Genomic DNA, 26,682 nt, shown 5'->3' on the forward strand with positions numbered 1-26,682 from the left:
AGAGCTAGAATAAAAATTCGATTATACATGAATTCATAGAAATAATATAATAAATCATGTTTCATAAAAGTTCGAAAGCTTTTATCTAGTACATATGATTAGGAATGTTGCCAGCTGCAGTCTCAGAAAAAGGTTTAAATATAAATGTTTAAGTCCATTTTTGCAGGGATTAACTTTTCAACTTTTAGTCTACTTGTAGGCTACAGTGTGGATTTCATAATCTTTAAATATTTATCTTCCACATTTTACAATGTTTAATTATGTATACGTAATAACTCAATGAAGAAGGCAAGCGAATTTCGAGTAAAATTTTCATTGCATACTCTCAGGCGGCGGATTTTATTGCCAGCTCTTGCTGCAATGAAACGATGATTGCTTTCCATTGCAATTAAAGGCACATATTTTAATAAAATTCTGTATGCAGTCAACAAGTTAAATGAATTTTAAATCATGGACAAATAATTGCAGTCTCTTAATTAAAAATTAAATTTACTTAAATATCTAATTGTGTTGTTAAGGTACTAAACTTGCATTGTACAGATTCAGCGCTTAAAATAAATATACAAAAAAAAAAAAAAAAAAAAAAAAAAAAACTTAATAATAATTCACTCATGAGCCAAAAATCTTCAGAGTAAAATTTTCATTGCATGCTTTTAGGCGGCAACTTTTATTAACAGCGCTTGTAGTTGAGCAACTTAAACTAATCTTTTGCAACTAAGCAATAAGAACTGCAGATTTGCAAAAAAAGAAGACTTCTCTAATGCCTTTATGATTATGAGATAAGATAATTGAGTTCTTAAATGCTCTGACGTTGCCTTGCAATGCTGCAGTTGTGTTCGAGCTTCGAAGATGTTGCGCGTGTTGCTGCTGCTGCTGGCTTTGGGTGTCCTGGATTGTCGGGCCGATTGCAATGTGTGCTCCACATTATCCAATGCGGCCTGTGTGTCGCAGACACAGTTCATGTTCTGTGTAAATAACGTACTAGCTCAGCCAGTGAATAGCTGTCCGTCGGGTACTTTCTGCACGGCTCAGGCGGCCATTTGCCAGAGTAACAGTTCGTTAGTGTCGTGCACTGAATGTGGCATATGCAGTGATAACCTCGTCTTTGCCTGCCTGGGTGTTCGCACCTATGCCCTGTGCCTCGGCACGCAGCAGCCATCACAAATCACAGGCAGCTGCGCCCCCTCCTTGGTGTGCAACAGGGAGAATCCCAACATTTGCGGCTTTGCTTTGACTGGTGGCCAGGTGGCCTCCTGCCCCCTGATGGATGATGAATTGTACATCGATGCGAATACTTATTGCCGATCTGTCCAAAGAGCTGGCCGCTATCCCTATGGCAACAGGCTCGAAACCACCTGCAAACAGTGCGTATGATGAACTAACTGCAATATGAGCCAACTATCGACCATTTTCCATTTTAGATACGTCAATTGTTATGTGTACAACACCATTTGGTATGGCGCCCTGTACGAATGCCCGGGCTCAACCTATTTCCAGCCCAGCTCACAAATGTGCAACACCACAGTGCCATCTGCCTGTCGCACGAAAACTAATTGAAAATGTTCCAATTGGTAGACTGTTCCAATTGGAAAATAAGTAATAAACTTTGTGGCTCATTAAAATATTAAATATTGTGTGATTTTTGAATATATTTAGTCTTATAAATACAGCGCCTGCACTCACTTAATGGCCTATTCTTGGATAGCTAATGAGTTCTTTAGCCCACTTTATTAATAGGTATTATTCATAATTCTTAGCCTTGGCTAAAGTGTTTCCATAATGCCTAAGAGATCTTTACACGCCTCGATATGCCTGACATTATAAATCACTGCGAAAAAAAAGTGTTTGGTGGGCAAAAAGCAAACGCCTACAGCCAGATTAACACATTGTCCGACTAGATATACATATACATATATCCCTCTCTCTCTCTCACTCTCCATACATATACATTATGTATCCTATAAATACGCACATTAGGCGTTGTTGTCCACAGGCCGAGGCCTAAAATTAAATTCAACGCGAATATTTTTTGTTTTCAACTTTTTTCGTGTGTGTGTGTGTGTGTGCGACGACCGCAAACAACTGCCACATGGGGCATGTCCCGCCCAGTCAATTGAGATGCGCATTGTGCACGTGTAGCTGGAGCCGAGCTATGCTGATGCGTGTTGGGCTGCGGGCTATTGGGTTTCGCATTCGAGGCGTGTGAAATCGAAACCATCGAAATTGAAAACACTCAATGAAAAGTTCTGCGGCTCAGCCTTGCTTTCAATTGCATTTCCCTAGCCCAGGCCCAGGCCCAGGTCCAGGCCAGAGCCAGCTAGACCCCGACCAAACTTCTGTGGCCCCTGTGGCCACGTAACTGACCCACATCAACTGCAACACAGAGAGAGCGAGAGAGCAAGCCAACTGGCACTCTCTCTCTCTCTCTGTCTCTCCCTTGCTCTCTGGTTGCTGCCAAACAATTTTTATGGCATGTGGCAAAAAAGTTTTGCCTGAGCCAAAAAAAAAAAAAGAAAACAAGAAAAAAGATTGAGAGCACATTTCATAATTGTGCACGAGCAGCTGGTTGTTGGGGCAGGGCCAAAAGTTTCCAGGGCCAGGCCAGGGCAGGCCGGCAGTGCTGAATTTTCAAGGTGCAGCGCGGCAAACGCGGCGTATGCGTCATAAATGCCATAACTGGCAGACGCTTGTCGCCCAGCAGGAGCCCAGCCGAAAATTCTAAAGGAATACAATTAAGTGAAAATACTAAATTTTTGCGGGAAATTCCATTCGCGTGCCTCGCACTATTCACCAACATTGAAAACTGCGAGTGAATGGGCGAAAGTTTCAAGTGACTTCGAGCGAGTTAAGTCTTGGAAACTCCAACTAAAGCAAGCAAACAGCTTTAAGAGTGCATACATGACTATATATATGTATATGTATAGAGTAGGATGACTGGATGTGTGTATATAATCTAAAGGAAAAATTGTGGCTACAGCCATCTCTCAAGCTCACTCTTTCTCTTTCTTCGATTCTATTCCGTCCTAGTTCATTTCTCTCTCTCTCTCTCTCTCTTCTTATCTTCCCAGAAAAAGACATTGTTTCTGCGTTTCTCTCTCTCTCTCCCACTCTCTATCTCTTTCTATTTCAATTCGTTACCTTCTCTCGCTCAATCTCTCTATTTCTTTTTATTTTCTTGGTCTTCCTCTCATTTTCTGACTCTGTGCCTCTCACTCTTTCTCTCTTACTTTCTCTCTTTCTCTGTGTCTCTCTTTGTCATTCTCTCTCTCTCCCTCTCTCTGTCTCGTCGGATCTTTCTTCCTTTTCTTTTTCACTCTCTGTATTTTTTCTTGGTCTTTCTCGTTGTTTGTATTTTTGCTATGCATCTCTATTAATCTCTGGCTCATTCTCTTCGCTCCGTCTCTTTCCGTCTTCCGCACCCGCACATTCTCTATCTTTGTCTCCACTAATCCCTTCTCCTTCTCCCTCTCTCTCTCTCTTTTTCTGAAAAATAAATATATTTTTATTCAAGTCAAACATTGCCATCCAAATGCAATTCAAAGTGCAGCACTTGCAGCATCGCCACGCCCACTTGAGCGATTCGTGCATGGCTTAATATCAGTTAAAGTGCCCGAGTTAGTTTTGGCCAACTTTATGGACTTGTGGCAACTAGATAACTGGGCCGTCAGACCACCCACCCACTCGACTGCACTCAGCACTCAGCTGATGAATTCATTAATTATATTATTTTTTTTTTTTTTTTTTTTTCTAATAGACTCCGTCAGTCGCTCAGATGCGGCTGTCCTTCGTCGTTAGAGCCGTGCTGTCTGCACTAATTAAATTACAAGCATAGAGTCCTGCTGCTACTCCTCCTCCCACTCCAGCTGTCTGCCAAATTCGATTAATTCCTGGCATAATCTTAAAGTTATATAAAATAAATATATATGAGAGACAGCTATTTCTGTGAAGTTCCGAGCTGTTCAGGCTCTTCAAGTTCTTGCTATGTGCAGAGCTTTCATTGTTATTTTTATTTCTGTTATCATTAGCTTATGGAACATGCATATGTGTGAGTGTGTGCGTGTGCGTGTGTGTGTGTGTGTGTGTGTTGAGACTATTAAATGCAGGCAACGTTCTGGCTCAGTGTGTAAGCCACGACAAGAACAACTACAAGAACCTTAGATCCAAGGCAGCCTCTGGGCTATCAACTGTCATATTCTCAGCTCGTCCTGGCTTAAAGCAGCCGCCCCTACCCTCCCTCCACACTGCGCTTTCTTATACACTATTTGTTTGTAGAATGAGGGCAACAGCAGACCGAGAAAGAGCGAAAGAGAGAGAGAGAGCAAGAACAAGAGAGAGCGTCTTTAAATAGTTGCAGACAACCCGCTGTTTTGCATATGAACATATCTGGGCTGGCTGGCGGTGCTGGTGGTGCGGGTGGTGCAACAAATGCTCTCTTCGACCATTTCCCCTTCGCTAGGCACTGCGTTTAATTAAAGTTCTATTTTCATTTGTTGTTTTGGCTTTGGGCAACAAAAAACAACAGCAACAACAACAACAAATGCGAGAGAGTGGCGCCTGCCTGGGCGGCCCATCACAGCCACCCGGAGCCACCGCCCCCCACTGCCCGCCCACTGCTTTGACCACCTGCCGGGCAGCGCTGCCCCGCTGCAACTGTCGTTGGCGGCTGCAATTAATTAACTTCGCTTCGTTTTATTCATTGCGCCAACTTTATAAACAATACCCAAATACCCAAATGGCCAAAGCCTACTGCCTGCTGCTGCCCCTGCTGCCCCTGCTACTCCTGCTGCTGCTATTTTGTTTATGCATCAATTGGGTTAATCACTTGAACACTCTGCATTAGATGGGAGTTTGGCTCTGTTTACTTCGGCTGCCTCCCGCCATTAGCCATAATTATAGAGCTAGATAGTTTATATAACGGACATGGAAAAGTTGTATTTTAGTGCGCTTTGGGCAGTTCAATGGAATTCATGCTGTTTATCAATTGAAATATGGGAAAACATGCCGGAAGGAAAATATTCGCATCGAATTATTTGAAATTTTACAATTCACAGCTTTTGCATAGCTCATTGCTGTGATATTATTATGATATATAAAATATAATTAGTTGTGTAAGTTGTCTAAGATTTAGTATAAGAATTAGTAGCGATGCAAGCACTAATCAAAGTTAGACTATTTATAGGTAAAAGTACCAACATGGCTCTGATTACGTATGAGTGCGAGTGCGTCATTCCGTATAATACTCGGGTACTCCCGCTCGCTATCTCATTATTCAAATTCAATTTGCAGCTGCTGCCCCTTGGCTCCGTTTAGCACGTGATATGTGTAAACAGTCTGAACTTTTAATTATAAAGGTGTCAAAATTAGAACACGGTTTAATAGCCGCCCCAAGCGAAATGAGGCGTGGCGGGGCGTGGCGGAGCGAGGCCCAGTACCAGCAATACCAGCAATCCAGCAATAACAATGCCAACCATTAGGGGGCTGCAGCCTGGGCGGCAGGTCAAGTACACGAGCATGTCAAAAACTTTTGACATAGCTATAAGTGTATGTGTGTGTGTGTGTGTGTGTGTGTGTGTGTGTGTGTGTGTGATGGGGTCAACGGAGCCACTGGCGCTGCCGCCCATCGGGAAGCCAAAACACTCACTATTATTATTCTATAGTGCGGCATTGTTGTGGCATGTGAACTCACCGAGCTCGACGCCCACAAGAATGCAGGGGCAGAGAATGCCAGGCATGTGTCGGCCGACCTGTGCCAGCTGCAGCAGGTGCAAGAAAGGAAGCAAGGAAAGCTGTGTGGGGAAGGTAGGATGAAGTCAACAGGAAATGCGCATAATGAAGCGCTGTGGAAACTGTGCCAGCATGCAGCACCGCATGGCAAAGGACAGGGACTGACTGACTGACAGAATATCAGACTGACTGACTGACTGACTGACAGACTGCTTGACTTATTGATGTGCAGACGGATAAACTGATATGCAGAGGCTGTCGCTCACATTGCGGCATGTTGCATCCTGCCAACAGCTCGACACAAACTCTAATGATTGCGGCTATTGTCAACAAATTAAAGAGCTTGCCACAAATTGCGGCAGCAAAATGATTATGAATGAATGCCATACAAATAAAATCAATTGTAAATAATCCAAGCCATAACTAACGATTGTTCAGATAAACAAATTGTCGCACTCTCTCTCGCTCTCCATCTCTCTCACTCTCACTCTATTGGTTCATATGTGGGTTAATGCGCTTTAAAAACTTTGTCAATTTCCGAATTGAATTTAATTGCTCATAATAATAACAATGATTGTTGCGCGGCGTGCGATAAGCAGCTGGCAATCGGTTTAACGCATAATACAAATGCTTAACTTTAAAATTTAAATGAGCCAACGATTCAATAAACGTGGCTTTAAAATTCAATTTGCATTTTGCATATTGCGTGCAGCCTTAAAGCAGTCGAAAATGTGTGCTGAATGGAGTTGTGGCTGTTGAAATGGAAATGGAAATGGAAATATACAAAATGTATATGTATGCGAATATTGGGTGGGGGAAAGCTTGAATAATTCATTGATAGATGGGTAATTACTGATATTGATACTGCACCAGGAGTTTTGGGTTACTTAAGCTTGGTTTCTACTTACCAATCAGCAAATAATACGAGCAGAGCATCAATTGCATTTGCTTATGCATGAGAAGCAGCCTCGGGTGCTCATTAAAGTCATATTATTTGTGTAAAGTTTAAGTTTATTTACATTGGATGTAATTGTAATACAAATAAAAGGGTGAGTCTAACTGACAATTCAAATGCATTTCATTACCCCATCAATCATTAATGCATCAGGCTGTGAGTTAGATAAACGTAAACATATATGCAATTAACATATTTACTCGTACATGAGTTGCTTACTAAATAAATAGACTCTAATCTCTGTCTGTCGCATAGTAAAAATTTTTATAGTTTTATAGTGAACAGCTTCAAGCGCCAATGCATTAGATTGTCGACTCATGACGTACAAAAATATTTGATATGCTCTATGTTAAGTGAACAAATATACATTATAATGTCTCCTAAATATTACATTTATAAATAATACATATATTCAAAAAATCTATTTAAATAAGACTAATTTTATTGCATCAATCAATAATTAATTAGACTGTAGACTGCTTAAATACACACTCATCAGTATCTAAAAAACTTTTAAATTACCTAAACTATATAATCTATATTGTTGTATACAAAACATAATTAGACATCTCCAACAACTGTATTTAGTAAAGCATCAATCATTAATTCATTACTCTATGAGATGTTGCAGATGAGGTGGAGAGATGAGAATACCAAAGACAAGATGACTTACTAGCAATAATAAATTATATAATATTATAATAATATAATAGTAAATCACGTGTGCTAGAAAACTCTTCGATCATAAACCATCAAACATCATCAATCACTAATGCATTACTCTGTCAGCCATGCACATACGCATTACAAGTATTCTTAATATTAAGCTTTGCTTTAACTACGCTTGCCTTTCTTTTATAGAATTTTAATAATCAATAACTTGTCAAGTCATACTAATTTATTACTGCATAAAGTGCTAATGCATTACTCAGCCGACTGACTTGACTTTGTATCATCAATTGTAACTCTCTTAGCTCACTGAGCAACTCATTTGATAACTTAATAAATGAACTCCCTGTCAAGCTGGAAAATAAATCTATATGAATGAACGACAATGCTCTGCCTGGACAGTCAGCTCCGCAATTCCTCTATGGAGTGTTGTCTAAACAATAATTGATAGTTGCATCTAAGCCCTAATCAATGCGGCAACTGATGCGCTTTAAGTGGCCATAAAGTGTCAAAGTCAAAGCTCAATCAGCGATGCGCATAAATAAGAGAACGTTTATGGAATGCGGAAAAACAGCTGGCAGCGCATCTCTCTTTCACTCTCTCTCTCTCTCTCTCTCTCTTTGTCTCACTCACTCACTGTTTCAATGAACCCTCAAGCAAACCGACTAGTGACTAGTGTTAGTCGCAGACGATCGAGAGTTGTTTTAATTTGATTGACGTGTGTAAATTTGTTAGCCAAACATTTTGACAAGCGCTTATCGAAATTGTCTTATCAATTAGGTTGACCGAAAAAATGAGTATATATATCACTATATGTATGTATGTATATGTCTGTGGGCTGATCCTGCTTATATAAATTCTATTAGCGTGCGAGTTTGTCTGTTTGATAAATCATGCCATGCTGTGCCAAAGCATGTGGGCAGCGTCCAATGCTCGACGCAATAATTTTGCAATTTTATTGCACCTGTCAAGTGGTTGGGCTGCCACGCTGCCCCGCCTCCCGCCTACCGCCTCTCGCCTCGTGCCTTCTTGCTCCACAGGCTGGGCAAATAAAGCCATTAAGTGCAGCGCCGACTGAGCTGTGAGAGTGAGCTACTTTCGCTGCTCACAGGCCGCGGCATGTGGCAAACTGTCTATGGCACTTACTTTCATTAAGCAAACAACTGCAACTGCAACTGCAACTGCAACTGCAACTGTTTGCCCAGTAGGTCACTCAGTCAGTCTTTGTCAGGCCATTTCACTTGATATATACAAATATATATGTATATATACATATATGTCTATATGTATAGCTGTCACGATGCAAATGCGCTCGAATTGCCGCTAATTGCAATTTGCACGGCAATTTGCAATGCAATAAAAACATTTGCAATATACGACTGTAAACACTCTTCTTTTTTTTTTAACAAGCAAAAGCTTATCAGCTGGGCATAACCGTCTTTTCACTACTCGCTGTATATATTGGTCTGAATCTGTATAATGTCTGTCTCGGTGATCAAAACCAGCTGAATTTAGCTATAAAACTATAGAGGCTATAATTGACTTTGACATTGGTTTGACCTTCAAACTTTGCATATTAATTTTTGATCGATATGTAGAGAGGATCACACACACTTTCTCTCAGAAGCTACACACAGACAGACATACATATATTCCACATGTCATAAGTCTAGCCCCAATCCCATATACTCTCCCTTGCAACACCTGAATGAACGAGTATGAAGAATTGTTCTCAAATACCTTTGGGCTATAATGTTGAATCGAATGTGATTACAATCGCAATTCATTAAACGACAGTTCTACGCCGACGGCTGTTGGCGCCACATTTTATAAACAAATAAGCAAAAAATATTTTATACAAGTTTTATGCGGTATATATGGGGTATATTAGCTAGAAAAGAAATATCGAATACATATCTATATTCTACTACAAAATTTATAACAATTATTTACATCTTAGCTTAAAGTATGCAGATTTATACTACATCAGCTATTACTATTTTTACAGCGTATCTATAGAGCAATGGCCAACGTTTAATTTACCCAGACATATCGCTTACTCAATTGAATTGCACGCTTGCATTTTGATTAATGTTTTACTTTTGCATAACGTGACGCAATTAAACACAATTTGCAACAAGACTCATCTGTAAGCTCGTAAATTAATCAAGTCATAGATCACATAGGCTACACTGTACTGCAGGGTATTGTTGTGAAAGTCTATGAGATTACATTTTAATATTTTGAGCAACAGTGTAGTAGTTTAAACTACCCTAGACTACGTGGAACTATAAAAAATATCATGTTTAAATTGAGTACTCGGAATTACACTATACTACAAAGTTTGAAGTTGGAGTTTGAACTTATCACACTAAGCCACACAACACTACACCACAGAATTCAACACTACAACAGACTATACTGCACTACCTGACTTTACACAACATTATAATATGCTATCCAACACTATTCTGCTAGACAGCACTACATGACTCTACACAACACTCTTCCACACTAAACTTAATTCACTACACAACACTATACTGCACAACATTATACTATGCTACACTTAATACACTACACTAAAACTACAATACGATACTGCACTACACTACACTACACCAGGCTACGCTACACAACACTACTCTATACCATACTACATTATACTCCTGTAAACTAAGCCACATAGCATTCATTCATTACACTGCCCTACATATCAAAACAACATACAACACTCTAATAAAACTACACTAAACTTCTCTAGCTCACACTAAGCTACACTAAATGGCACAACAATTTGCAGCACAATGCATAAAATAACACTGTACTACATGGCATTGCTCCACACAGCACTGCTCCACACAGGACTACACCACTGTATCTTCCACGACGCAGTACGACACTTGACTGCAAAAAAAAAAAAACAACACTAAGGCACTTGGCAGAGCTAAAGCTAAAACCGAATAAGAAAAGAATAACAAAATAAAAAATTAAAAAAAAAAAAAAAACATTTATCACTCAGAAAGTGCAGCTCAACTAGGAAGTTGACGTCAGTTGTTCAGCTTTTGGGGCATCCTTGTCTGCCACATGACGCAATTGGATTTGCGGCGCCTGTCGCAGCTTCAAGGTTTGTTGTCTGCCAATTCGGTGACCATTTGTCGGCACTTGTGCACGACCTTGGCAGCAGCAGCAGCAGCAGCAGCAGCAGCAGCAATCGTGTCAGCTATCGATTGGCGAACGTATACGTAATAAATGCGCATTGCACGTGCAAAGGTGCGACATTTAATATGAAAGAGACGATTTAAATGTAAGTAAGATATACTGAAGGGGCAGCAGCTGCTGTGTGTGGCGGTGCTTAATCAATATGCAATTGCAATCAGTGGCCGCACTCAGTGTGGCATGAACCTAAGCTGCCACCTCCACAGCCTCCGCCAACGCCTCCTCCTGCTCCTGCTCCTGCTCCTACTCCTTTGGGCAATTTCGTGGTCATTTAGCTGGAGCTGCGGTTGCCAATGATTATGTTGTTTTGGCCTTTGATGCAAGGATGCCGCCATTGTTTCGGTTAATTAAAATTTGTGGTGCACACATCTTCCCTCTCTCTCTTGCACACTCTCTCTCCCTCAATCTGTCTGTTGCTTGCGTGGATTATGCCGTCTTCGCAGCTTTGTGTAATATTAAATATGCAGAGCTTCGAGCGGTTCACTTGAAGCTCAATCGAAAGCCAAACACAAACGGCCAAGAAGTTATCTGCATTCCAGTGCCAAAAACCAGTTTAGCTCCATCTCTCTCTCACACACACACTCTCTCTCTCACCCTCTCTGCTCTGTTCTGGCAGGCAAATGCAGGCGCTCTGATGATTCATGCCCAGCTCCCCCAGACGAAGCAGCGTCCGTTGCGTTGTTCTGTTGCTTTCTTTGTTTCGCGTTTGCTTTTTGTGGCTTTTGCTTTAATTTGTGCTTCTTTCATTCAACAGCATGTCGCGCATTTTTTGCCGCTGTTTCCCACGCCATAAATGTGCATTACACACACAGATAGAGAGTTTCTTTTGCTTCTTTTTCTGGTTCTTTTTTTTTCCTTTTTTTTTTGGTTGCTTCACATTTGATTATTATGCGCATTCCTTGTTCGACTGCTGCCACGCGGCGTATGCGTAATCAGGCAACTGCAGTCATCAGCTATAGTTGGCCTAACAAGTTTTCACACGCACACACACACATGTGCACACTCGCTCATTTTATGACAAACTTAAAGTTTATTCTGCGCGCAGTCAGTTTCTTGCGGCTTCTTCGACTGCAGCTGGCAGCTAAAACTCAAAATGTTGTTAAGCTCCAACTGCTGCTCAGCTCCGCCTGCATTTCCCCAACTCCCAGAATGGTCCTACATAATCCTCTGCTGCTGCTGCTGCTGTTGCCGTTGCTGCTGCTGCCATTGGTGGCAACTACTATTAAACTTGTTTCCGTTGTTTTTCTATACGTTTCTTTTTTCTCTCAGTTCTTTTTTTTTTTTTTTTTTTTTTTTTTGCGCAGTAATTTTCATAGAATTTATGACCGTCTTTTTCGCAGGGATCACAAAGTTTTCGCTACAAACTTCTAGCATCAAGTTTATGGCGACTTTTGACAGCTTCGACAGACGAAACTGCTGCCAGTTCCTTCTGTCCCCCCACCCCTCCCACACTCTTCGATTTGGCGATTGGCGGCTAGTTTCAATATTTATGCATTTAAAGCGAGTTCAAGTGGTAAATAAATAAACAACATTTTGCTGAAACATTCAAAGATTTTTAAATATTTTGGAAACACCACAAAGAAATGTAAATAACCGAATGTATATGAAGGTTTTTATTTATGTTGGTTCTGGAACATGTTAAGACTTATGCATAGATGGGTTTCTTGCGATAAAGTATTTATAATAAATTGTGCGGGGCCCTGTTGATCGAGCAAGTCGCATATGAAATACGCTTATAAAAGACCATCGAAGATATAAAAATATATACATATATATATATTAAAATAAATCCTAAATAAATTAAACATTTTATAATAGAAAAACAATAATAATGTTATGTCATAAATTTATGATTTATTTGCTTATTATTATTATTATTATTTTTTTTTTTTAGTTAACCCTTTTTAGATTAGGAAAAAATAAATTTAAAATTTATAAATATAATATATAATATTTACTTGCAAATATTCTGTCTAGTTATTTTAAACAAATATATATTTTTTATATAAATGTGAAGGAATCTTTTTTTAACATTTCTTATTTCAAATGTGCAGCATAAAAAAATTTCCAGCTGAAAGTCGTTAATTTCATAAAATTTCTATTTATTTAACCCACAAGCTTAAGCAATCATTGTACCCAATACTCTAAGCAGTAGTGTATAAATAAATCGCACAATGCGAAATTTCAGCATAAATAAAACAATGGATCACAAAATGCTCTCTGTGTGTGTGCGTGTGTGTGTGTGTGTGTGAGCTCAGAGCTCAAGCGATCTACCTACAAAATGCTTTGGGCTTTCACAACGCACGCCTGGAAAGTGAAGTGCATTAAGCATACACACACACTCACACACACAGTCGTACATATGTGTTATACACTGTACAACATAAACATTGTGAGGCCTTTTGGCACGACAACTTTCACGCGCTGCGCTACCAAAACTTGAACTCGAACTCGAAGACAATGTTATCATAGGCCCACATTTGTGTGGCATGTCGAAAAGGGGCAGCAACAGCCATAACAACAACAACAACAACAACAAACAAAAACAACAAGATGCCGCAAAAATATTTAGGCACACAACATGGCGAAATAAAAGCAAAAATAAACGCAGAACCAATGCTCGATGTACCAAATTCCATGCCGCGGCAAAAGAAGAAGCCGCCGCCGTCGCTGCTGCTGCTGCTGCTGCCGTCGTCGTCGTCGCCAAGGCAGAGATACAGATACAGATCCGCAAGATTCGCAAGATCCACGAGATCTGTGAAGAGCGTTGCACGAATTCGCAAAATTGGCCACCACAGCAGCAGCAGCAGCAGCAACAGCAGCAACAACAACAATACGACAACAACAACAACAACAACAGAAGCCAAAGACTGAGCCCAAATCAGAAGAAAAAGGACACATATTGAATTTCAGTGCAGGCTGACCTTTTGGGGCAGCGGAACAGTGGTGCGAGTTTAGTTATTAAAATGAATGCACCACTGGCTGCAGTTATGCGACTGACTTAATTACAGGTAAAACTGAGCTGGCCTCACCTAGCCGACGAGACGACGACGAACGAGTCGCGGAACCATGTAAATTGTTGGGCTGCGGCCGTCTGTCGTTTATTTATAGAAAATAATGAATTGAACAGGTGAGATCCTGCAAATGATAAGCATAGAGAAAATTCCAGCATGCAACAAACACACACACACACACACAGAGACAGAGAGAGGAAGAGTGAGAGAGAGGGAGGGAGAGATGACTTGAAGTCCAACTGCAGTTTGCCATTGCAAAATTCAGCGAACGAGCGCAGCGCAAAAAAGCAATCCAATTTACTGATTTATTTCTTATTTTACTTTGACTATGCAACGGCAACAACAACAACAACAACAAGAAAAGCTGCTGCTGCTGCTGCTACAACCACAACGGAGGCAGCTACCGAGTCCCTGCCCCAGCCTCGGCAACGGCAACAGCAACAACATCAGCTACGGTTTGAGCATCTCCTCTGATGTAGTTAGTGGGCTTTGCTTTGATCTTGATTCTTGATGCTGGCCTGCGACGCCTGACAATGATGACGAGGCAAACAGCATCGAGCCACAGCCGATACAAAAGGTATGCCAAAACCAAAAAAATAAATAAAAAGGAAGAGAAAAACTTAAAACTGAAACAGATGTTTAAGACGACGCTGGAATGCTCTACAAGTGCAAAGAAAGTTAGAAAAGCTGTGAGTGTAAATATGCAAGTCGTTGTATAGAAGGGTATACAAAGCAAAATATAAATATAAAACGCAATATATATCAATAAAAAATAAATAAATAAAAAAAAAAAACTATTTAAAAATGCATATAAAATAATGAATAAAAAATAATTTAAATAAAATAAATTATATAGATAAATATATAAATAAATAAATTTGTTTTAATTAAAATAAAATGACCTTAAATGAAATATTCAAAAAATACCAATATAAGAAAATAAATAAAATATTTAAAAATATATATATAAAAAAATTAAATAAAAAATAATTTCAATAAAATACAATATATAAATAGATATATAAATAAAAAGATTTGTTTTAATAAAAATACAATGACATTAAATAAAATATTTAAAAAAATAGCAATATAAGAAAAGAAATGTAATATTAAAAAATAAAAAATGATTTAGATTAAATACAGCATAGAAGATTTTATTAAGTATTTATTTGATATTTTGTAAAATAAAACCGAAAATCGAAAAATATTTTTGATAATCCTAAAGCCTCTAAAAAATATATACATAATTTTTTAAATATTTTAGGCTTTTCTTTTATCAGTAGAACAATCTCGAGCTTACGTAATTTAGCAATTTTTTGTCCGCTCTATTTTCCCTGTTTCACTCGCGAAAGAGCATCAAATAGTTGCACAGATAAAAAGCAAAATAAATAAAAAATTTGTTGCATTGGCCAACGACAGTTTTTTATTTTTCCAATTCGTGTAGGCAAAAGCTGCTGCTGCAGATGCAGATGCCACGACATTATTTTTGCCACTTGGCCTGGGAGCTGAAGCTAGCGGCCACGACAGCAGCAGCAGCAGCGGCAGCAGCAGCAGCAGCAACCGGCAAACTGGCAACCGGCATGGGGCATGGGGCATGCGGCATGAGGCATGGGGCAAGCGGCCAACGGCGACAACTTGGTTCGCATCTTTGTCGCTCATGCTTTATTTAGGGTTTCATGTATAAATATTTTTATTTATTGTGCAACACATTCGCACACGTTGCTGCAACGTCTTGGCGAGCTGCAGGATGTGCAGCACGACAACAACAACAACAACAACAACAACAATAATGATGATGATGTGTAAACTCGCGGTTGGACGCTTAATTTCTGCCTTGGCCAAGACCCGGATTGCAGCCGATTGTTGGCCCGAGGATCGAGAGAATCGATATGTGCACACATACATACAGACATGCCTATATAGATATGTATATACACATACATATAGTTATACATTTAGTGGCCTACAGCAAGTTCTGTTGCCAAGCGGCATTTGCAAGCCAAAACGCGCTTAGTCATTCGAGAGCTGCAATCAAAAGTGGTGCAGAAATTATGAGCTGATCGTTAAAGAGCAAACTTATCTAGGCTTGAGATAAGACACTGGAACTGAGTGTATATCTTTAATTATGGCAGCCAGATATGTACATCTCTGGTCATAGCTAGGTTTAATTGCTGAACTCGCATCGAGCTGTGGGGCGTGGACAAAAATCGATTTCATTCATGCGCATTTCTGTTGAAATCTGTCAATGACACGTTGTCATGTTGCCCCATTGCCTGCAAAGCCATGCCACATGCTCCATGCCACATGCCCCATGCGCCCATGATAGATGTGAGTGGAGCAGGCAGAGGGCCAAACGAGCTAGGTCTATGACGCCGGCGGCAGGTGCGGCAAGGGGGAATGAGGCTGCGCTTCGCTTTGCTTTGCTTGGCTTGGCTTGGCTTGGCTTGTGCGGCGCTCACTCATCACGGCCATTGACAAGTAGCTGTCAGACGCAAAAAGAAAAGAAAATGAAAGAAGCGGCATCAGCGAGACGATGTACCACTTTTGATATGCCCTTGGCCATGCAGCGCTACATGGCTGCGCGGGCAGGTGGGGCAGATGGGGCAGGTGGGCAAACTGACTGCCTCACCGCCTCGCTGCTGGCACAATGTGCCAAATCAAGCGTAAAGATCCAATATCCTGCAATGAAATAGAATTACAATTACACGTTGTAGCAGTTGCTTTGTAATTGGCATGCACACTCACACTCACTCACACAGACACACACACACACACGCACACATGTGTTCCTCTCGGTGTTGCCTGTCTTTGGCATTGATTGTTACAATGACTTATATGGGCGCCGCTTGAGGGCGTGCCCAAAACAAGTTAATAATTTTTTCGAAATTCATAAATACCTTGACGAACATTTTAGTCGAATCTTAATACTCTATCTTTATTTTATGTTTTTAAGTTTATGCCAAAAGTAACTCAATTAAAGCCACTGTAGTCTCTTGATCAATTATAGTTGCAATGTTTAATAGGGGTAGTAGCTGAAGGCGTGTTGGAAATATGTAAATAATTTATTCGAAAATCAGAAATAATATGAAAAAAAACATATGTCGAATTTTAATGCCCTATCTTTTTTTTAATAAAAGTTTAGGCGCTAAAATGTCAATGAAAACCACTGTAGGTCCTTTAATATGGATTAATGCAATGTTTTATATAGGCGAAGGCAGAAGGCGTTATCAATAGAGCAAAACAATTTATTCGAAATTCGTACATATCTTAATAAGCATCTACGTAAAATTTCAATACTCTATCTAATTTTTAAAAAAGTTGATGCACGAACAAAAGCCACATTAATTTTTCAAATTTTTTCTTAAAATTCTTATTAAGAATTTTGGTTGAAGACGTCGTCAAAATCAGTTAATAATTTTTTCGGAATTCAAAAAGGCATCAGTTAACACATATGCCAAATTGCAATACCCTATCTTTTAGGTAAACATTTTTATGGCAAATAAACAAGAAGCAGACTGCGGCCCTCTCTCTAACAATGATTGCAACAATGTTGCTGCAGTTGCCATGGCCGTCTGTCTGTCTGTCTCTCTGTCTGTCTGCTTGTCTGTTTGACTGATTTTTCAGTTTTCGCTGGAAAAGCGAGACGCCCTCAAAGTGTGGCAGCAGGAATGCGAAGGCATTGCCAGCGCTGCCTCTGCCTCAGTCGCGACTCGCGACTGCAAGTGCCGCCCAGGTCTTTAAAAATCTAAGAGCTCAGCTCGCTGGCATTCAAATGCAAGAGTGTGTATATACACATATACCACACTCTCTATCTGTGTGTGTGTGTGTGTGTGCTGCTCGATGACTTCACACATTCCAGCGGGCAAACAAGAACTTCCTTGAGACCAAACAATGTCTTGAGCCACGGCTCCAGCAGCCCCAACAGCTCGAAAAAGAACTTGCAAAACGTCGAACCAGTTTTTGGTGAATGAAAAATCAACAAAACGAAAAAAAAAAGCACACACACACACACAGAAAAACAAAAAGAGAAGAAAACGTTGCCCGGTTCTAGGGTACGGGCAAAACTAAAATACTTATAATAAAAAGAAATTAAAATAAAATTCAAAAATGTGCAAAACGAGCGAGAAACGAGTAATGCTGCATGCCACAAACATTGCCACAGCCAGCGGCTGACGCTGAGGCTGAGGCAGAGACAGAGTCCAAGTCAGAGTCAGAGTCAGGGCCAGGGTCTGCTCAAGAATCTCGCACGCTCTCTGTCGCTCTCTCTCTATCTCTCTCTCTCTCGCTGTCGCTCTCCCTCTCTGTTCGTCTTAGGCCTGGAACCTGTTGAACCAGTCGGCGGCTCACAAACACAGAAAATGCCACCAACGTGTTTTTTTTTTCGGCTGCAGTCCCGCAGGATAAAAGCAGCCACTCGGTTCCGCTCTCAGCTCCCTCGCGCTCTCTCTCTCTCTCCCGCTCACACACACCCTTTCCCTCCCTCTCCCACTCGCGCCGTTCAATTCAAGTGTAAAACGCTGGAATGCGTTCGGCATTGGCCATATTTGCTGCACTAAATCAAGCGTTTAAACGAAATTTGAGTTGCTCCCCTTTTTCGAGCCCCCCTCCCCCACCACAAATCGAATAAGAAGAAGAGCAAACAACAACAACAACAACATAATTCTGTTTGCCTAACTTTCGGCCTCTCAGATATCAACATTTGTTTTCTTTTTCGCCAGGCAACATAATTTATAGATGCCGTTTGCCTAAATTCGTTTAATTTCAGCTCTACACACACACGCACACACACACATAGTTTACCTTTACCTGTTGTACCTTTTTGCTGCTGTGTGTGGGTTGAGCCTGAAATTTCAAAACTGTTCACTCAAAGGGTTTTCAGCTGGAGCCAGTGTTGTCCTTTTGGGCCTTTTGGGCAGCGCACGAAAAAAAGCTAGAAGGTAACAATAAGTGGGAAATTAAAAAAATAAAATAAAAAAAATTAATAATAATAGTAATAAATAAAATAAAACCTGTCTACAAAATAGATAAACTAAAAATATAAAAATTAGTTTGAAGCTCACAGAAATAAAAAAAAAATATAAATTATATATTAAATTATATATTAAATTATATGTTTTGAAGATCAGACGATTATTAATATTGAAATCAAATTGCTTGACATATTTTTATAAATTAATAGAAATACCAAATTGTAAAAAAAATAAATGCATAAAAAATAAAAAAAAAAAAAGTATAATCATTAAACTAAAAAAAAAAATATATTTTAAGGCCCATAATACAATATATAGCCCATAGACAAAATATCAAAAAAATATCTATCTATCTATATATAAACACAACAAGTAAATAACTAACTTTCATAAACACAAAAGCTTTAAAATAAGACAAAAATCTTAGAGCAAGCTAAATTGTTATATCTAGAAAAAAGCTAGCGGATAAAAGGCTCCACAGCGCAACACTGACACAGACTTTGACTGTTTCTTTCTCCGCCCCCTCTCTCTCAACATCACGAGTTCTTGCTCTCTCACTCTCTCTCTGCTCTCTTCCTGATCATTCGTACATTATAATTTATAACTTTATCTAAACGATGTGCTGGTGTTTAATTTTCGACTTCACCTTTTCGATCTCGTTTTTTTTTCCTTCAGTTTTGAATCGTGAAACGTTTTCTGTTTCCGCTTCGCATGACTCATGCCAGGATTATTTGAATATAGATATATATGTATATGTATTTGTGTATATAGCGCCACTTTGAGTTGAAAATATCTAAATTTCTTACCGTACCATTGGCATTGCTTAACAAGGCCAATGAAGGCGTTTGCCTAACAGCTGGAGATAAATTTTTGACCACCATGAAGTTTTCTTTGTTTTTCGGATTTCTTGTTAATGAAGAAATAGATCGGGACCAAAATGTGCTGACTAACAGGCCAACATGGTTTGGCCTGAGTGAAAGTCTTGCCAAAAATGAAAACAACAACAACAACAATATATCTCGCATTGTTGTTTCTGAACAATAGAAAAATCTCTTCGTAGACGCGTGCTGTGCGGCTAAGGGCAATAGTTCAGGCATTTAAGAGCAATTGACGAATGACAGGCTCTTAACAAAATTAACATGGATTGAACAGTTAACACAGGCTTAAGCCTGTCGAGCTGTGAGAGAGAAACCCTCGCATATTTAAGCAGGCTTAAGGATAACAGTTCACACACACAATTAAGAGACAAGATGAAAGAGCTGATTAAATAGCAGCAGAGATTTAGTTAACATTATTTCAATACGCTCCAAAGGTGTCAAATTAAACTACACCTGCTTAGACCTTATATAGAGATAACAGCTCAAAGAGCTCATCGTTGAATCTATAAATATTTTGTATATACGAATTCAATCAAACGTCAATTTAGATTGATTTTCGATTTGAGTGCATGCAAATTTATAGCGGCATGGATGAAAGGAAATATTTTAGCTACATACATACATACATATGTATGTGTATATAAACAAAATCAGATTCATAGATTGATTTGGTAGCCGATCAAAGCTCAATTTGCCTTCTTTATTTCTATGCTAATTAGCTACATACATAAAAGTGTCGTGCAAATCGATTAAAATATTCATCAAATTTAATGCCTAGAAGCCGTTTCTTAACCCAAGAAAATTTGATAGAAATGTGTTAGGTCTTACATATATTTAGTTTATTTTTATTTGTTATTTCTTTTGTTATTTTTTACATTTTTCTTTCGCAACATATCAAATGATTTGCTTTCAGTGTTGTCGCTGCCTTGCACCACTGTTCGGCTAACAGTTTCATATTGCTTACATTAGCAGCGCACGCTCGTGCGCTCTTCTTGCTAAGAGCGCACAACAGTGCCATTTTGAGTTTAACAGTCAGAAGCAAGACAGCAAAGCATTTCAAATACTTGTCGCAAGCATCCACAAAAGCCAAAGCAATAGCAACAACAACTTAATTTACTCCCAACTGTACAACAATATTTATTGATAAATATTTGCCAGTGATAAATATGTAATTATTAATTAAGAAAATATTTAATATATAAGCAGTCAGATCAGTGGGAGATATCTGGATCAGATGCTGTCGTTGCCCGCCAAACGGAAAGAGAGTCAACCACTAAAGAGAGCCCACCAGCCACAAGAGAGCGCTCGTATGCGTGTGACTGCGCTGCCTATGTGTGCGTGACTTAAATGGTGTCCGTGCATTTGGAAAGAAACAGTTAGTTGTGAACGAAACGTCGCCGTGTTTAAACGTGTCGCCGCGCAGCAGCGTCCACCGTAACGAAATCCCAAATCGAATTCACGTCTTAACGTATTTAAAATACTTGGCCAAGAGCCGCCAAACGCGAGTGGAATTGAAACGTTCAAATTGCTCAAAGCAACAAGCAAATACAAAGCAATTCAAATAGATGCAATTAATTTCAGCTTTGAGCGAATGCAATATAAAGAAAAAAAATAATAGAGCAAATAAATGAAAATCGAATTCTATAGCCAAGTTGTGCATTATCTTTAACTTTAAACTGCTGCTATTGATGATAAGCGGAATCTATGTCTACATACATATGTGTGCATGTAGATTGCCTTAATTACGGTTATGTCATGAAGCATTTGTAGGCGCACTTCCCTAAAAAAAAATCTTTAACCACACGCAAAAATCTTGGCAAAGTAAAAAAGCAATAGCAAAGAGAGAGAAAGAAAGAGAAAGAGTGTGTGACGTGCGTGTATTTTAGTTTAAAACAAAACGCTACAGTGACAACAACCACAACAACAACGACAATATTCGCAACTGTTATTACAACAACAGCAACAACAACAGCGAGAAGAGCAGGCGAGACGCAGACAGCCCTCTCTGCGTGTGCTTTGCTTGTGTGCGTGTTTTGTTTCGGCCTAACCGGCAAGTGCAAAACAACAACAACAACAACAACAACAAAAAGAAAATAAGAAAAAGTGCCGCTCTCTTGCGCTCTGTCGCTCTTTGTCGTCGCTCTTCGTTGTGTGTGTGAGTGTATTGGTGTTCGCACAGCTGTTTGGTGCAACATGCAGCAGAGCTGCCTAAAATCGTAGACACACACGCACACCCAAGCAAACACACACACACACACGCACACGCACATACACAGGTGTCACACTCAGGTGTCCAGTTTGCATTTTCTCGCCAAATACCGTAAAGAATTTACCAACCACAAACATGTCCGGCAATCCTTTCAATCAGCCGCTGCAGCTCAGTCTCTGCCTCTGCCTCTGCCTCGGCCTGTGCCTCAGCCTGGCTGTGGCCAAGCATCTGGCCGCCGGCATCGACGCCGACGGCGACAACTCGCTCGTGCACCACCAACAGCAGCAGCAGCACAACCTGCATCAGCAACACCAGCATCAACACCAGCCGCATCAGCATCAACACAGCGCTGCAACGCATCATCGGCGTCGCCTGCAGCGGGACTCGCGCGCCAAGGATTTAGCGCAGCAGTGCGAATCAGTCAAGAGTTACTTCGAATCCATCGACATCAGGTCGAGTGGCGTATTTAATGAAAAAGGTAGGCAGCCACTCATAGAATCACACTGCAGATACTCTTTCATATGTCTTAAATCAACAGAGATTCGAAACACAATGAAAATATTATCTAAAAGAACTCTTAAGAATTAAACATATACTCTAATCTTTACTTAAAATAAGGAATAAGCACTTTTAGATAATTTTTTTTTATAGATATAAAAACAAACAAACCAAATCCGAAATTTAAATCAAATTAGTTTACCTTCATTCGGCAAGTCAGGAAGAAATCTATATTTATTACAGTGTAGTGAAACAATTCTTTGGCTCAAGTCTATAAATATTCTTATATAAACAACAGTCAAGCCATAAATAACCAGATTAAAGAGGAAGGTATTGAAAGTCAGTTTTACATAAAAAGCGCATTTAAGATCCATAAATATAGAAACATTTTAATTTTAACTTGTATGAATTTCAGATCAACTTTTCACCAAGCTGTTAAAAAATATTTATTCACAGTTTAAGAATTTTAAAGTAAAGCAAATAAATTAAAATCGTTTATGAAGCAAATTTATTTAATATTTACGGACGACTTTAATTTAAATCGTTTCCATTAAAGATAAGACAAGATAACACAATAATTTTAGAATTTTATGACGCTATCTAGACATATTCAAATATGGCAATAATCTAGCAGATAAAACAAACATTTGCAATTGAATTTTTATATATGATGTTTACAGAAACATAACATTTCTGTTCTCAGCAAATCGGAATTCCTTAATGTTGTTAACAGAACTGTAATGAAAGTTCATTGTTTTAATCAAAGCCATTAGACTAATCTAACTAAAGTAGCGCATATAATATACCCATATATACATATATAATAATGCTAAGTAAATCGCTCTACACATTTAATCTTTAATCAGCCATTTAATATACCCTGTAATTGTGCCACGCCTCAGAATCAGCCTGCCTGTCTGTCCGCTTAAGTCTCGTAAATCACTTGCAGTCAAAGTTTAGCTACTACTTAACATTGCTTGCCCTCTTGCTCCCGCACTCTTTATCTGTCTAGGTCTCTCTCTCTCTCTCTCTCTCTCACACTTGACTGACTTAATGAAGGCGCATCTGTAACTATATGCAAATTCATTGAGCTGACTTCGACTCTCGAGTAAGCAGCTCCGACTGTCTAGCTGTCCACCCTGTCCACCCTGTCCCTCCCGTCCGTCCGTCCGTCTGTCACTCGAGCAGTCAGCCGAAGGCAAAAGAAAACTATGAGCAAGTGCCTTGCGTCCGCAATTAGAAGCGTATTGAGCAATGCCTCGAAAACTTTTGCTCGGCCTGGATGGGATGTCTGGCCCCTCCGTCTGGCCCCTTTCGCAGCAGCCCACGCTGCAGCTTCATTTATAATATTTCGCATCTGTATCTATAGTTTTAGGTGCTGTAGCTGTAGCTGTATCTGTATCTGGTATCTTGATGTGTCGGCAGCGTCGTCATTTATTATTCTGGTTTTCTGGGCATATCAAGTGGCACGCATCTAACTGTGTGAAGGCTGTGGCGCATGAAAATTCATATTGTATATATATACAAATCAGCATCCATGAGATACTCGAAAATCGCGTTGGCATATTTTGTTTATGCATATTTCACACATGAATCTGGCTCGGCGCTAAGCCAAACAAAAAGATAACAACGAAATGACACGAGAAGAGCCAAGAAAACAACGAAAAAAAAAAAAAAATAACAACAAAAAAACAATAAGAAATACCAAGTTTGTATCTTGAGCATAATGTATCTATGTATAGCTAGCTATCTATGGCAATATGTAACTCGAGCATAATGTATCTTCAGCTCTATGGTTTGTATCTGAGGAATGCGAACTAAAGCAGCTCACGCAGCGCGGCGCGTAATTGAGTGAAAAATAATTATTATTGATTAACCGACCTTGACTTGGTATTTACACGTTTACGCACAATTACAAAGCATAGATACTCAGATACTTTGCGTGTGTGTGTGTGTGCATGGCATGATGTTGCAGTTCTTCGTGCTGTGCTGCGCTGTGCTGTTACCTGCCTGCCTGGCGAACAGTTTTTCTCACACGCAGGTAGTTAACAAATAAACACAAGTACAAATACAAAGGGAAAAGTATCTGTAAGACACAGCGCCCGCATCACCGTCCACCGTCGACGGTCGACTGTCTACTGACTTTTCCAAGAGATTTATCCACATGAGCGCCTGCTCAATGGAGCTCACTTCACGGACTTTGACTTTGTCTTAGTTGTTATTAGCGTTTTGGCAATTCAGGAACCTTAATTTGTAACATAAGTAGCAAAGTATCTGTGTATCTGCTTGGCATTTGGCGGGAGATGTGTATCTGTAGATCGATGTGCCTTTGTATCTAAAAGATATAATTATACTGAATATAGTATCTATATATGTAACTAAATATATCTCTCGTCTATCTATATCTGAGTAAAGTATCTATGTATCTGAGCACTTAACTTGTTCACTGAATAAATGTATCTGTATCTGAAAAGTCATTCTCTCTCTCTCTATATATATAGTCGTGCCATATAGTCATGTAGCTAAATCTCTACGCTTAGTCTATAGCCTATGTGTCTAAAGAATCCATATATCTGACTATGGTATCTATGTATTTGTATCTGTATCTCTAGTATCTAAAAGCCATCTGTCATACATAGTGTATCTATATATCGTGTATAAGTGTAGCAAAGTATCTTTGTGTCTGCAAATCAAAAGCACAGCCTCTGCGTACGTGTAGTGTCACTTAATATCGATGTATTTATGTATCTCGGTATCTGTGTATCTGTATCTCTTCCTGTGGTCGTTGCTCTTAATGACTCGCCTAAGTGTGTGCCGAACTTCATTTGGTTCTTTAGCTCTAGCAATGAATTTGACTCGGACTCTGGCTTTGGCTCTGGCTCTGGCTCTGGCGCTGCCTGTGTCTCGTTCTGTCGTCTATTTACTGTTTACATAGTTCAACTTCTGCCACGCCCTGCGCCTTGTATTCATGCCCCGTCGTCCTCAAACAGTTTGTGTGTTACTTTTACGTTTATGTGCTGTTTGTGATGCTAATCTGATGTCTGTGTCATGCATACGATAAATGTTGTTGGATTTCTTCCTTTTTTTTTTTCTTTTTGTTGTCTTCAGGTATTTACGAGTGCGCACACAATATGTATCTGTAGCTATGTTTATGTATCCGTATCCGTATCTGTGTATCTGTGTCTGTTTGGTATGTAAACGTGGCCACGCACTTGGGCGCAATACACATAAAATTCAATTTCATTTTAATTGCGCGCACTATGCGACTGCTAATTGAGCTGTAGCTGCCTAGTATAAACATAACCAGAGCGCAAGATATGTAGGTACGTATGAGCTGGAAATAGCTTTAGCTGTTCAGCTCTTCAGGGTTTTGGCCGGTACGTAAACACGGCCCATTAGCATTAACACGTTACATGCTCGAGACAATGCCTCAAAGCAAACAGGAAGTCCTCCTATCTAATCATATCTCTAGCTGTATCTCTCTGTATCTCTCTGTATGTTCTGTAAGGCGATGAGCATGTTACTAAATATTTAAGCAACTCGAAATTGGAGCAAACTATGAACTACAAGCTACTACCTCCTTCTCTCTGTCTATCTCTGTTCCTTTCTCTCTCTCTCTCTCCCTCTATCGTCGTGTTTGTGTAGATAGAAGCCAAAAACGTGAGCAACTCTTGCGCTTGTTTGTCTGCCAGGCACGAGATAAAACCAAAATAAAAGTGAAATAAAATAATCCACACTAAATCCAAACAGCAAATGTGATAAAAGATACTTAATAAAGTTTCTTGTGCTTGTCATAATTTTTTCAGGCCTCTCTAGATTAAAAGGCTAACAAATTGCAGCAATTTATTTGGTTGCTACGTCAAACATTTTTTTTACTGACTTATATAGTTTTTGTACATTTCATATAAATGATTTAAGACATCCGCATTTTTTTTTTTTTTTTTTTTTTGCTAGATTTTTTGTTAATGCTAATTAGCTTGCCAAATTTTTCGCTCAACTCTAATTATGGCTTAACTGCTGCATTAATCTTAAAAGCAAATACATCAAAAGCAAAACAAAAAAAACATACAAATAATCTGTCCAAAATAAAATTCACAAATATTATATTCCACAACATTTTCTGTGCATGTGCAGCTCATTAAAATCGAACAAAGCCAAATATTTCAATATTTGCAAATGCTGTGCCAAATGCGATACGACTTTAAATTTCAATAGTCTTTCATGTAGCTAATGAGTGTATATAGTATATAATATCATATTAATTATAATCAAATATGTAATATTTTATGTGTAGGAATATAATATATAATATTGTCTTTCTGTTTAAGAACTACATAGAAAATATTATATTTAGTGTTAAAAAAAAATGGTATAGATTTATGCTTTGATTGTTGGTTATTCAATTTATGGAAAAGAAATATTAATAATAAATAGTAACACAGTAAATCATAAATAATTTAAATAAATAAATAAATTTAGATTTATTCATCCATCATCAGATCCTCCTCAGATCCTCATCAGATCCTCAGATGGCCATCTCTCACTG

General features: G+C 39.2%; 2 protein-coding genes across 2 annotated transcripts in view; both read left to right on the forward strand.

Annotated features, from left to right (window-relative positions):
• Window positions 1-840: 840 nt before the first annotated feature.
• Window positions 841-1,629, forward strand: LOC6581690. Its single transcript, XM_002007376.4, has 2 exons — window positions 841-1,364; window positions 1,422-1,629. Exons 1-2 carry the CDS (start codon window positions 850-852, stop codon window positions 1,555-1,557), a joined length of 651 nt encoding a protein of 216 aa, XP_002007412.1. The 5' UTR covers window positions 841-849; the 3' UTR covers window positions 1,558-1,629.
• A 19,165-nt stretch (window positions 1,630-20,794) lies between these two features.
• LOC6581691 (division abnormally delayed protein) overlaps window positions 20,795-26,682 on the forward strand; it is a 70,459-nt gene continuing 64,571 nt past the window's right edge. Inside the window, exon 1 of the mRNA XM_002007377.4 lies at window positions 20,795-22,116. Coding sequence (XP_002007413.1) covers window positions 21,774-22,116 — 343 coding nt within the window. The 5' untranslated portion in view covers window positions 20,795-21,773. The remainder of the gene's footprint in view (window positions 22,117-26,682) is intronic.

Source organism: Drosophila mojavensis, unplaced genomic scaffold (assembly GCF_018153725.1).
Source record: "Drosophila mojavensis isolate 15081-1352.22 unplaced genomic scaffold, ASM1815372v1 contig_74, whole genome shotgun sequence".
Classification (NCBI taxonomy): domain Eukaryota; kingdom Metazoa; phylum Arthropoda; class Insecta; order Diptera; family Drosophilidae; genus Drosophila; species Drosophila mojavensis.

Bases quoted from the DNA above. Each gene is read 5' to 3' on its own strand.
- LOC6581690 (XM_002007376.4), top strand. From the start codon at position 850: ATGTTGCGCGTGTTGCTGCTGCTGCTGGCTTTGGGTGTCCTGGATTGT. The intron at 1,365-1,421 runs GTGCGTATGATG...TTTCCATTTTAG, and splicing joins CTCGAAACCACCTGCAAACA to ATACGTCAATTGTTATGTGT.